Genomic DNA, 14,379 nt, shown 5'->3' on the forward strand with positions numbered 1-14,379 from the left:
CACATTGAACCACATTGAACTATAATGATCCAAGAATTGGGAATACACATTGGTGCAAGTGCCAAAATTGCAAAATTATGCCAACAAGAAATGAGAGCATCTGCTGCCAGGAGGAGGATATTCTTAATCCCCACTTTGATAAAGGACTAACTTGTATTCTACAACACGAGGAGTTAGTCAACTTGAGATTTAAAGAAAAAAGTTCAGTGGATGGATAAGTGCCAAAGAATTGTTAAAAAATCGCAATAGGTAATAATATTGTATTGTATATTAATTTTTATATCTTTTTTAGAAACATTTTTTTTTATGTTTTTAAATATTACTCTCTTTTTTGACCTTTTCATAAAACTTGAAAAATTAAAAATGTGCATATCAGCATTTCTCTGTGTTTACATGAACATAATTGCAGTTGCTATTACAATTCATTTTATTTTTTATTTATTTTTTTGTGTGCAAATAATTTACCAATCTCAAAGTACATTTACACAAACTTTAGCGTATACGGCTGGGGGAGATAAAACCGGGGGATCACGTATCCCTGCCATATGCAACCATATGTTAATTCCTTTCTATGAGCCGACCGGAGTGAAATGCCGATTATGGTTGGCTCATTTTTGCCCTGTATGCGCTTTTTCCACAGACTTAAAGCCATAGTCGACCATGGTTTTACTTCACCTTTTTAGGTACGGTTGAAAGTGCATACGGGACAAAAATGAGCCAACCTCACTGAGGATCACTCCGGTCGGCTCATTGAAATGATTTACCATACGACAGGGATACGGTAGCACATGGTTTTAGCTCCACCACAGCCTTATGAACTCATGTAAGTGTAACAACATGATGTAGGTCTTTATAAGTCTTCCCCCACGATTGTGAAATTTGAATCTAAATCCACATATCTGTAAATTATTCATAATTTTTACACTATTTTAATCTTATTTTATTTGTAGGGTTATTCGCAAGTCCGCTTATAGATCCTACTCTTGTTTTGCGCATGGAATCCTTGGGCCTAAACGACGAAAGCCAATACCATCATGTGTCGTCAATTTTATTAGGTCTGAATTTCCAGATCCTGACGGGCAATATATTGGATTCCACTGGCCTGATGAATACCCAGCAAGTGACATGGCTGCTGATGTTTGATTCACTATGACACTTACTTTCTGCACTTTTCATGTTACTACAGTTTTACATTGCACTTTTATTGTTTACAATTTTTTTATGTTTATTTATCTTGTTATTTATATTATATTAATTAGTTATTTAAATTTTTATGGTGGTTATTTTATTTTGTCTATTTTAATCTGTCTACACCAGTCATTTCCCAAACGTGGTCCCTCGGCACACTGCTATTCCATTTGACACTTCCCATTGTTGGAGTTTATTTTTCCGTAGATTTTTTAATTTCCAGCCCTGGCATGCTCGCTGATGACTGACGGCGCAGGGTGGAAGGGAAGCCTGCGTGCGAACTGCGCACAGTGTCCCACTCCACCTTGCGGCCCAGTGAGGCAAAAATGGAGCCATGGTGAAGAAGCTGTAATACCTGCGGTGCCACCGTCACTGCGGTGTCACCCAGGTCCACCCTCTACCCACCCCAACTGTCAACCCCCCCCCCCCCCCGTCCACACCCGTGTCACCATGTTCATCCTCCTGTCCTCACTGTCACACATGTTCCCCCTCCCTGTCAATCATGTCTACCCCCTATTTACATCTGTCACCCATGTACACTCCTCTACACCCCTGTTACCCAATTACACCCCTCTGTTACCCATGTACACTCCTCTACACCCCTCTATAAACCATGTACACTCCTCTACACCCCTCTATAAACCATGTACACTCCTCTACACCCCTCTATAAACCATGTACACTCCTCTACACCCCTCTATAAACCATATACACTCCTCTACACCCCTCTGTCACCCATGTACACCCCTCTGTTACCCATGTACACTCATCTACACCCCTCTGTTGCCCACGTAAAATAATTGCGGATCCTAATGTGTTTGTTTTGCATGTTTAACAGTGAAGAATTGTGTGTGGAATAAATAGTCAAGATGGCAACAATTCAAAGTAGAGAAGATATTATTTGTCAGTTGCTATATAAAGCAGAAATTTTAAATACATACCAACTGAAAAATAGATAATCCATACTCCTTGTATCTCGGCCAGCTGCAGCACCTGGCGTATGAGATAACCCCCGGTTTTCTATAAAATTTTACCTTGTTTAAAGGTAGTCTTATATGGCATATAAAAAAAATATTAATTCCTTAGAAACTGAATATTTTTGATTTACGTTTTTTTTTAACAATTGATGATTAAAATTTATTTTCTGTAATGAAAACATTTCACAAAAACAAGTAGTAATAATATTTTTAAATAAACAACACTATAATAATAAACCATTAATAAAAAAAAAGGATTTTTTACTCATGAAAATATACATGAATATGCATGTTAAACAATATAGCACATAAACAAGTATATAGCACATAACAAACAAGTAAAAAATTAAAATCTTGAGTGGTGTTTTTCAACCATTGATTGTTTGTCTGGTTTTTCAATTGGTGCTATATTAGAAGGCATTGTTGACCGGCGAGAGGTCCAGTCTATGGAAATGTTTCCATCGGCAAGTCCCATTACATCCTGCATGATTTTCGAGACGAATTCCTGAGTGGTTGGCTCATACACTGATCGTACAAACCACTCTTTCCGGGCTTTTGAATAGGCAAGATTGTACCTCGGTGTGCCTAAAGGTCCGCTAGTTTCAGTCTCTCTTGTAACAACTGCTTGCACTCTATTCACATTATAATTATGGTCAAGAGCAGCAAGCTGTGTTCGAGCATACACCCCGTCTGTACTAAAATGAAGTCTTTTAGGCCTGTATTTTGTTAGTGAACTATGAAACACTTCCAGATCTCCAGTGTGACAAAAGTTGCTAAGATGTCTAAGGTCTTTTTGTAGTCTTGTATCCATGACAATTTTTCCAAGTTTAACATAACAGGCACTTTGTTTTTTTAACCATTTTCGGGTGGACTGAATGTCCTCAGGGAGTTGGTCATGATGACAAGATGATTCCTGACCATTATCATCCTTCCAAAAATGAACGTTGGTGACATGGTACAAGACAGAGTTCCATCTGTTTACAAGTTCATCTGGATTGCATTCACAAGTATTAGAACTCTACCATAAATGATTTTTAATTGGTCCTATCCATTCTGCTAAATCTTGGCAGTTTTTTTTTTGCTGACGGCAAGTAGCTTTTTTCCAATAGATTTAGCTAAGTGCCAGACATCAAACTGGTGAGCAATTGTTTTATATTCCTCATGCAGCATTTTTCTGATGGATACGTGCCGGTCAGTGCAAATGATGTCTATGTCCACTTTATTTTGCAGTAGAAATTCCAAGGCATTCTTGCACGCTATTTTTTCAAGGGCAACAGAGGATAAACCAATACCGATTTGTTGAATGTTGAAATTCAATATTTTGTTAGTTTCTACATCCATCAATGTGTATATGCAATATTTTGCACTGTGCCCGGGTGAATCACATTGTCCATCTCCAGCAACACATACTGCATGTTGTGATATTTTTTCCATTTCTAATTTTTGATTAATTGTCCAAGAATTTTCAATTGCAGGAAATATATATATTTTTTGGATACGGTAGTAAGTAGCCTGGCTAATTCCCAAAATATTAAATATTTTTAGGAACTGTTGGATTTTGATGTAAGTGTTTCCACTAGTAATGATAGCAGTAGCTAACTGTAAATTTCCAAATGGTTTCTTTCCCAATCGGGGCTGGCTCTGCCATATGCATTTTAAATGTTTGGCCTCGCATTCAGCAAAGACTGAAATATATGATCCCTTTGTTTTTTTATACACTCTTAGTATTTTTTTTGTTGCAGGGTGGATTAGAGGTACAAGGCATCTTGTATAGTAATGTGTCCAAACAGCTTTCATAAACTATGAATTTTCTTTCTTCATGATGTGGTACATTTACATTTACAAATTTTTCACTCAGCACATGCTGACTGTCCTCTTCTTCGTAGTCTTCATCATCTGAATGAACTGAGTCTCCCTCATCATCACTTGAACTACTTTCATTTGTTGAGACTGGAGTTGTGATTGTTGATAAACTTTTATCTACTTCTAAAACAGATATAGGGGCATGCAGAGTAGATTCCTCCACAATAACAGTGACTTCAGGGTCTTCAGTAGGTTGTATAGGTGAAATTGTCAATTCGGATAAAAGCGTGGCAGGTAGTAGTTCGTGTCTAGCTCTACAACTTTCTTGAAACTCAGGTACACTGTTAAGAGTTGCTGATCCAGTTGGTCCTATATTTTTTTTCGGAGTCGAAAATATTACACTGGCACCTTGCAATGGCTCCGAAGGCAGGTTTCCAAATACCAAGCTTTGTCTTGATTTTTTTTTTGTCAAGATTTTTTTTCTAACCAGTCTTCTGCATTGTATTTTTATAGAGAAAGTTGTAGGTTTTACTTGTATACACTGATTTCCGGTTCCCCAATTCCTGTCAAATATAGTTGCTGCTTCCTTTTTCGTTATCTCTGAGGCTTGTGGCTCCGTTTCAGTTGGGTTAACATGAGGTACAATATTTCGGCAGGTTGGGCACATTTCCCCTGGCTTTAAACCATTGGTTGAAGCTACGTCTTCATCCAATCTTTTCCTCTTTTGAGGATTCAGGATTTCAGCCTCAACTGCCTCGGCAGCTTGAACTTGTATATCCCGTGTAGGGAAAATACTAGGAACGGCAAAGGGGGTGAGCCTCTGTTTTCCTGTATTTGGATTAAAGGTATAGTCAGTAGTTTTAAAATGGGCTGAGCAGAGCCGATAATTGTTCGTTTTAGAGAGATGAATGTGGTCAACCAGTTCATCAATTTTGGGAAACTCTTGATCTGTAGCCAATAGCCATGCCATGATACGATCCCTCTCTCTTGGGAAGGAATGCATGATGATATTATGGTCGCCTTTTACGCTCCTTGACTTGCAACCGTTGACAATGCAGCCCGGCATTTTCTAAAGAAGAAAATGGAATAATGGATTTTAAAATAAATACTAAATATGTCTATATAAAAATATTAAAATTACATTATGTTTCTATTTTCTAGGAGAACATTTGAAAAATAATATTTATTGAAAAAGCACCATTCAAATAATAAATACAAGATTAATATGTTAGTTCACTAGTACAGTAATGTAACTCCTTCCAAAATTTTACAAAGCTTTCTAAATAATTTTAGTGCGGGAGCATTACATTATTGAACTGAGGCATAAGATAGTATCCACTATAATCTAAGAATGGTGCAGAATCACGTGGAATAAAATAGTGTCCATTAGTGGAAGATGTTCCCTATTGTGAATAGAGGCTAAAAAAAATCTTTATAAATTATAGAGTAGTGTCATGTACTAAATGAAGATTGTAATTAACTATAAAACCCTTAAATACAGTAGAATATCTGAGAGCCTTTTAGTAATCTACTAAAACCACCCCCCCATATGATTTTAACCACTGTGCCATATTATTTCACCTTGATCCGCCACTATGTCTACTACTAATTTTCACCCTACTATTTCATTGCCCCTTTATTACCTCTGTGTGGCATGAAGAGGAAATACATTTATGTATCTAAAGGTTGTTGGGTTGCCCAAAGCAAACAATCATATAGCTTTTTTGATGAAAGAAGCGATCTGAACGGTTGCCATGGGACACTCTTCAGCTTCACATCAGGACAAGTTGTTCTAAAATCACACACACTATATTTATGTATTACATAACTTTATGTAAAATTTTTATGCAAACCTGAAAAGCGGCTCTGATAAGTAGTAGACAATAAAGCAAAAGAAAAGAGCTGTTGATGAGTCTTCTGAAAAAAATCAAAAAAGGATAATGTCACATTGACACACAGAACTAAACATCATTTTATTACTTAGATTTTTGATCTATGTTGCCCAGCTTTTAAAAAATTTAACACATAGACACCATAGGTGAACTAAGCCTAAATAGACAAAATTTATAACACAACAAATGACAACTTATCACAAGTTAACCCTACTAATCGCTTTTGAAAATGGGGATGTGGCTTCCATAAATGTGTGTAGCCTAGGACTGCACACACCAATACCAAAATATTATACACATAGTAGTACACGCAATTACGAAGCCATTACTGTCTCACTTGAGAACTGAGAGCACGCTCCACTGATCACAACATCACCGCTGTCCAGCCAAATCAAGGCATTGGTCCCTGAACCTAGTCCAATAACACCACCATCTGCATTTTCCAGCAAGAGGCACATACTGGCAAACCTTCATTCCGCTTGAAACTTGGTTAATATTGTAACAGCACTGCAAGGGTAAAAGAGTTCCACAGCGGAGGACTCAAGTAAAGCAGTGCGCCCCTGAATAACTCAGCACTCACCCCCACCCCACTAAATATCACTCATACAGCAGGGCTGTGACGACAGGGTATATTGGGCAGAAAATAGAGGGACTCCAGCACAGCTACTAAACTCATTTTTACGTTTTATTTCGACTACATTGGCACAGTGACGTCCGTGCCAGCTACATGTAATGCTAAGACATTGATTATAACAAAAATTTTTTTTTATGTACATTTAGTTTATATTACATAATACAATTATGTATGTATTATTAAATGCCAACCTGTATAGCTGTTCTGTAGAGTAGTCAACAATAAACACAAATAAGATAGCTGTAGATGAGTCTTCTGAAAAATGAAAAGGAAAATGTCACATTGACATACAGACCAATACATCATTTTCCTAATTATGGTTTTGATCTATGTATCACAACTTGTTCCAAATTGAATGCATAGACACCTTATGGTGAACATTAGAGATGAGCGAACTTACAGTAAATTCGATTCGTCACAAACTTCTCGGCTCGGCAGTTGATGACTTTTCCTGCGTAAATTAGTTCAGCCTTCAGGTGCTCCGGTGGGCTGGAAAAGGTGGATACAGTCCTAGGAAAGAGTCTTCTAGGACTGTATCCACCTTTTCCACCCACTGGAGCACCTGAAAGCTGAACTAATTTATTGAGGAAAAGTCATCAACTGCCGAGCCGAGAAGTTCGTGACGAATCGAATTTACTGTAAGTTCGCTCATCTCTAGTGAACATAGGTTAAAGCATAAATATTGACACAATTGACGCCACAACAGATGACCACTTATCATAAGTAGTATAGCATCTGGTGTCCATTTTTTCAAGACAGTGGACAGGGCAACGCATAAAGATGTGTTACCCTGTCAGGTGCCCTCTCAGATGTCCAACCATCCTGCCTCAAAATTGATGTCCTGCAAAGTTTCCCTCTGGCGTGATTTGCGGGTAACGGGTAAAATCATGCAAGAACTGATACCAATCTTTTCTTTTTGACAGTTCACATTCATCAAGAATCTAAATTTAATGCCAGATGGGTGGACATGATGGAGGGCTTATGACAGGGTAACACAACTTTCTGCTTTCACCTGTCCGTTGGCAAGAAACAATGGACGCATGAGTCAATACAATTTATGCCAAGTTTTCATAAGTTATTCAATCAGTTGTGTCAATATTTAGGGTGAGACCACCTATGCAGGATACCTGATATATGTGAACCACACCATATAGCGCCACCTCTACCCTGTTAATATATATTTTGAATACTATGTTACACAATTAAATTATTATGTTTTATTTTCAAGTTCATTAATTGTGAGGAATACAATTTTGCATTCTGTTACCTATGTAGCTGGCTCTCCTTTATTTTGGTATAAAAACAATAAAATGGAGGGGAGTGCTTATTTCTCTAAAATTTTATAATTTTTTTTTTAATTAATTTATATTGTAGGGTTTAGTAGTGGAACCAATCGTATAGATGTAGTCCATTACAAACGCAGGGATTAGCGTTTGTGCCAAAAAATAAATAACCAGGAAGCGGTAACCTCCAATTATTACCAAGTTCACAACCTAAAACGAGGTACCGGGAAGAGCCGGTACCAACAGGCCCAGAGCGTCCAAAATGGTGATCCTGGGCCTAGTTGTTAACAGGCTGGTGTTTTTTAGTCTGGGGAGGGCCAGTAACAATGGTCCTCGTCCACTCTGGTAATGTCAGGCTCTTGCTGTTTGTTTGCTATCTGGCAGAGACTGAAAAAATGGTGACACACACGTTGTTTGTCAAAAATAATTAACAAGATGGGGAAAAAAAAAAAACGTGTGCAGTTCACCATATTTTCATTCTCAGCCAGATACCAACCAAACAGCAACAGCCTGACGTTACCAGGGTGGGTGAGGACCATTGTTACTGGCCCTCCCCAGCCTAAATAATGCCAGCCTGTTACCACCTAGGCCCAGTAGCGCCATTTTTGATTCTCCAGCCCTGTTGGTACCGGCTCTTCCTAGCACCCCTGTGGCGGTGGGTACCAGGGTAATAATGGGGGGGATAGCGCTAGCTGGTTTTGGCGCTAAAGCTAAGCCCTGACTTAGTAATGGATTCTGTCTACAAGACAGTTTCCACTACTAAGCCTTATAATGTAAATTTATTACACAAAAATAAAAAATTACAACACGTTTTATAAAAATTTTATTGAAAGAAGCACTACCACACAAGCTGTCAAAATATTTTTTTGAATTTACAACAAAATAAACGTAGTCCATCAGACAGAGTTGTAGCCCTTCACACGTATCTGAAATAAAAACTAAAAAAAAAGTTACTACATGCATGGCACTCACCCCTGTGGAGAACGTTTTTTTAATGTGGATGCTCCAACTTTTGATAAAAAACAACCCACATTTCCTGTGTGGGAATGATGGGAGTTGTAATTTAAAAAACATGTTGAGCCTAAAGATTTGCAACAGCAGAAGGCAACCCTTATCATGGGAGTTGTTGTTTAGAAACAGTTATTCATGTGTCTACTAAAATTACTGATGATGAATATAATGAAGTATATGTTTATTGGTCTCAAGAATGTTTTTATCATGTCAGTAAGCAATATATACACACACATATATATATATATATATATATATATATATATATGGGTATATATATATGGGTGTGTATGTGTTAGCACACTTTTTAAGGATAGTTACTGGTCATATTTTATCCGTTTTAATACAGGTTTTTTTTATGAGGAGGAATGGGTGGTTTAAAACTGTTTTAAGCTGTCCTTATGCTTTTAATCTTCCCCAACAATACAAGATTTTAGAGAAAATTTTCAACCTGTACAACTTTAACGGAAAAAGTATGAATGAAATAACTAATAGCAAAAAACTGTTAAAATATATTAAAGAAAGTGGTTTTATTGCCCCTGTGAATAATTTTAATGGAGAGAAATGCAGGAAAATATGGAAGATGGCAAATATGATTTATCTTTTTAATTCACAGAAAGATCTGGCCTGGAGCTGCATACACGAGTGTCTTCCATGCCGGGCATTCCAGCACCGAAGAAGGATGGCCAACACTGCAGTATGCCCGAGGGAGGGCTGCCAGGAACCCGAGACCGTGTACCACTTTTTCTGGACTTGTTTTTATGCAAAAAGGATATGGACTAAAATACTCCCTCTGGTGAAGAAGATAACAGAAATAAAGGACTTAAACTCTGCAGCTGTTTTTTATGGATGTCTGGAATGCCCAATACGGACTCAAGAGATAATGGCATGGAAGATCATAAACTATGTTAAAGCAGCTCTATGGAATGCCAGAAACATTTTACTTTTTAAACATGAGATTTTATCTGTGAATGATGTTTTAGCTCTTTGTAGTAGTGATATGTACCAGTACTTTTTATTAGACAAGAAATATTATCCTTTATTAGCTAGAAAATGGTATTTTAATGAATGGAACGCCCTTTTGTAAAGCCACCAAGTGCCCATTTTAAGTGTATTATGATTGTATTTATGTGAACTTTTATTGTTATATGTGATTTTATTATCAAAATTTGTTTTTATTGAAAAAATTATATTTAAAAATCGTAATGCACTTTGTAAAATTTTATGAATTCTAAATAAAAAGATACCCCTTTGTTGCCTGCAGATGCCTCCTTGGCTGTCCCCAAACGGTATCAAACCAACACCCACGGGAAGCTGTAAGCATAGAGGACATGCCTGCACCCTATTGGACTTACTTGTGTGGGTTAAATCCGGGTTATTTGATAACCTATGGCGGTGATGGTTCTGCTCAGGCAGAGCAGTGCTGATGCTCCTCAAGTTAAAAAAAAAAATCTGTTCTTATCAGTTTAATATCTGATACGTCCCCTATCTGGGGACCATATATTAAATGGATGTTTGAGAATGGGGGCCGATTTCGAAGCTTGCTTCCGTCGCCCTATGCATTGACCCGATATGGCAGTATCTTCGGGTACAGTGCACCACCCCCTTACAGGGTTAAAAAGAAAGATTCCTACTTTCATTGCTACCTGCTTGCTGGCTAGCCAGCTAGCCAGCCCTGTGGGCCTTGCTGCTGCTGCAGCCAAAAAACAAAAGGTGGTGCTGCTGCTGCTTGTGTCTGGCCGCTGTTGGAGCGTCCAGGCACAGGACTTCTGCTGCTGCTGACTAAATGGCCTCCTTAATTGGATCATCTGAGCAGCCAGCACACCTGTGCAGGTAGGGCATGACATGATAGGTAGCTGCCTTATAGCGGGTGGGTGCTGAATGTTCCTAATTGACATAACATGGGGGGTCTCCTGGCTGTTCACACAGGTGTGTCATTGCTGTACATTGACCATGCATTGCTTCTGTGGTATTGCAAAGGCAAAGACAAATGCTTCCAGCCATCCATTGCACAAATGGATTGGTCATCAGCTGGCTGTCTATGTCCCGCATCAATATAGACCAAAGTACAGAGGGTTAGGCTATGCTATTGTGCACCTACCTAATGCATTAGAAGGTGCGAGGCCCTTGCTAAATTCTGTGCACAGACTTTGAGATCTATGCTTTAGACTGTATCTAAACCTGCTCCAACATGGACTGACATTCTGGCCTACTTTCAGCCGATGCGACTTGTCTGTCGCTGAACAGGCGCTTTTTATGTATTCAGCACCTATGTATAATGTTGTAAAAATGCTCTAGGAGCTAAAGTCGCAGAAATGTCACACATATTTGGCCTGCAACTTTCTGTGCGACAAATTCAGACAGGAAAAATCAGTATAAATCCTTAGAAAATTATCCCCCAGTGTCTCCATCTGCTGGTGGCATTGAATAAACATTGCTGCACTGATAGGGTATGCATTAGACGAATAAAAAGAAGAAAAAGAAGAATAATACGCCGAGGAAAGAGGCGAAAAGGAGAAAAACGTGAAAAAACGTTAAAAAAAAAGTAAGAGGAAGAGAAGGGAAAAAAAGGTGGAAATGGGTTTAAAAGTGATTTCGGCGGAGAAATATATATATATATATATATATATATATACGCACACACACACACACACATATATATATAAACGTATTCTCCGTTGAGATATTGCAGCCGCTGCTGTGTCCAGGCCCAGGAGCCTTAGCACTGTGCTGTGATGTCACTCAATACCACTGACATCACTAGGTGTAAACAACATCTCACCTTTGCTGTGTATGTGACTATGGAGCTGGTTGGTGATGTCGTCTATTATGGCCTTCATAGAAGCAACAGGAGATTGTTGCATCCATCTAGAACCCTTAGAACTACAGTGCTATGATGTCACTCACTTCCACGGGCCTTGCAGAGTGTAAACAACAACAACCCAGCTTTGTTGTGTATGTAACCATAGGGATTGTGATGTCGCCTAGAACCTTCACAGCAGCGACAGCTTTATGAGGAGCATCAGCACTGCTCTGCCTGAGCAGAACCATCACCGCCATAGGTTGTCAAATAACCCGGATTTAACCCACACAAGTAAGTCCAATAGGGTGCAGGCATGTCCTCTATGCTTACAGCTTCCCGTGGGTGTTGGTTTGATACCGTTTGGGGACAGCCAAGGAGGCATCTGCAGGCAACAAAGGTAGGTGTGTGCTTGTGTGTGTGTTTCCTATGCAGATCCTAAGCCCAGTGTCACATGCAAGTAGGAGGAGTAAGAAGGGTTCCTGGCAAATCCGGGTTATGGATTGCATTTAAAAAGGCCCCGTGGGAGTGCAATGGGCCCCTGTCTTGCTGCTTAGCAATAATGGTATGGGTTTAGGTTCTGCTGTGTGTACTGGTGGTTGACTGCCCCCCAGCCCAGAGTGTGCATGGGAAATTGTCTGGCAGCCTCCCTTCCAGCAAGCAGTGATAGTGCCCATGAAGGGGACCTTGTTGGGCCCGCCCCTTTCACGGTTATCGCTTCTCGGCCTTTTGGCTAAGATCAAGTGTAGTACCTGGCAGGGGAGATACCATGATCGCTACGGTCTGAAGATCTCCAAGCATTGTGGTAGAGATTTTGCGTAGTACGATTGCAGTACTTTCCGTTCTTACTAGAACCGCATTCCTCTAGAGCATACCACCTGAAGATTGTCTCCTGCCTGCCTCGGAACATCTGAAGAAGGAGAAGATCTTGAAGACTGCACAGAATCTTTTCGAAGAAACTCGCTGCCTCTGGAGAAGGATTTGCATAGCTCCTCCCACCGGTACCGGATCTGCATAGCTCCTCCCACCCGGGAAAGAAGACTTTGCGAAGCCTCTCTCCACAAGCAAGCAAGGAAGCGGAAAAGAGCCTGCTGGAAGAAGCCATGGCCTCAACCAGCAAGTCCACCCAGGAGGCTGCAGGGCAAGGCCTGGAGGTCCAGCCCCAACCACAGCAAGCTTCAACTTCCACCATGGCAAAGCAGAAGGGCGGCAGAATTCCCAACCTGGAAGCTCCAATCCTGGAGCCCTGGATGAGGCAGACTGTTGCCTTGAAGCTCAAGCCCGTGGACGGAAGGGTGCCGGACATGTCCCACGACGTGTTCTGCAATAAGATGCTGGCGGATCAAGGCTTCCCCACGGCTGACACCCTGGGAATAGCAACCTTCTTTTCGGGAATCTTCTACATCACCTTTGCCACCATTGGGAGATAGTAGAAGATACTGGGAGGCGGTGAAAGCGGCGAGTCCCGAATCCCCTTTCTCTCGCTTTGTGGGCAACTGCCTTATTCAAAGAGAGGAGAGGCGGGTGACGGTCTCAATGCGGAACCCACACACAACAGGCACGGACATCTCGACCTTCCTGAAGCGCTTCTGCACCGTGGTGAGGGAGCCCACCCGCATCCTGAACTCACTCGGATACTGGACCTGCAAGTGGTCTCTGGTCGTCAGACTCAACAAGAACCCTGCTTCTCCAGACGGACTACAGCACCTGCCAACGACATTTTCCTTGGGCAACTCCACAGGACTTATCTTCTACCCGGACATGCCGCAGACCTGCAGGAGATGTGGCAAGATGGGCCACGAGGGCAAGGACTGTACGGAGGATGCCTGCAGGTATTGCCGTGTGACAGGTCACACGACCAAGGACTGCCCCAAGAGCAAGACCTGCAACCTCTGCGGACTGGCAGCCCACAGCTACAAGGACTGCCCCCAGAGGGAGAGAACATGGGCATCTGTGGCAGCGAGAGCACCGAAGCCAGCCCCAGCTCCGGAGCCAGCACCACGGATGGCCAAGCCGACCAAGGAGGGTAAGAAGGCGAAAGCCACCACCCCTGCCCCGTCCCTCCCCTGCCCCCCCCCGCCCCATCCCCTGCCCCTCCTGCCTCATCCCGTCCCACCCCTGCCCCATCCTGTCCCACCCCTGCCCCATCCCGTCCCACTCCTGCCACATCCTGTCCCACCCCTGCCCCTCCTGCCCCATCCCGTCCCACCCCTGCCCCCCGTACCCCAACCCGGCCCACCCCTGCCCCGTCCTCCCCTGCCCCGTCCTCCCCTGCCCGGCCCACCCCTGTCCCGTCCTCCCCTGCCCGGCCCACCCCTGCCCCGTCCTCCCCTGCCCGGGCACTCTCTCCTGCCCCCCGCCCCACCCAGCCTCCTTTCTCTCATGGCCCAGCAGCACCTAACCCCCCTCCAGCTGCTGGTGCCCGCCCTTCGGAGGACTTTCCTGTGATTCCTCCCCCAGGTACCATACAGAGGAAGAGGAAAGGAAGGGACAACGCATCAGAAGAGTCCCACAAAAGAAAGATTATCGAGACCTGCGAGACCCCTCAAGCTTCAGATGAGGAGGAGGAGATGGAGCAGGTCTGCGAGAGCCTTGAAGCTTCAGAAGGAGAGGAGGTGATGGAGCAGGCCCAAGTGGAGCAGGTCCAAGCAGAGCCAGTCCAAGCTCAATCGATGGAGGAGCTGCTGCAGGACCCAGAGGTCAAGAAAATCCTGGACACTCCGTCCAACACGGTCTACGACGAGTTCTTGGAAGGGCGCTACGAGAAGCCACAGGAGCCGACAGGCGCCAG

General features: G+C 42.0%; 1 protein-coding gene and 2 pseudogenes across 4 annotated transcripts in view; 2 read left to right on the forward strand and 1 right to left on the reverse strand.

Annotated features, from left to right (window-relative positions):
* Positions 1–14,379, reverse strand: part of LOC130295874 (uncharacterized) — a 464,016-nt gene that overhangs the window by 290,036 nt on the left and 159,601 nt on the right. Inside the window, exons 1-3 of one of the 4 annotated variants that reach the window (XM_056547146.1) lie at positions 6,686–6,903; positions 5,822–5,885; positions 2,248–5,037 (exon numbers count right to left, since the gene is read on the reverse strand). The exons of 2 other annotated variants lie outside the window; for them this stretch is intronic. In XM_056547146.1, the coding sequence (XP_056403121.1) occupies positions 3,877–5,034 (1,158 nt within the window). In that variant the 5' untranslated portion in view covers positions 5,035–5,037; positions 5,822–5,885; positions 6,686–6,903 and the 3' untranslated portion in view covers positions 2,248–3,876. Of the gene's footprint in view, positions 1–2,247; positions 5,038–5,821; positions 5,886–6,685; positions 6,904–14,379 lie in introns of those variants that run through there. One more of the 4 variants, XM_056547147.1, reaches the window with a different exon arrangement.
* LOC130296154 (U2 spliceosomal RNA) lies at positions 10,214–10,392 on the forward strand (annotated as a pseudogene).
* Positions 12,302–12,447, forward strand: LOC130296085 (U2 spliceosomal RNA; annotated as a pseudogene).

The sequence above is a fragment of the Hyla sarda genome, chromosome 11 (genome assembly GCF_029499605.1).
Source record: "Hyla sarda isolate aHylSar1 chromosome 11, aHylSar1.hap1, whole genome shotgun sequence".
Lineage (NCBI taxonomy): Eukaryota > Metazoa > Chordata > Amphibia > Anura > Hylidae > Hyla > Hyla sarda.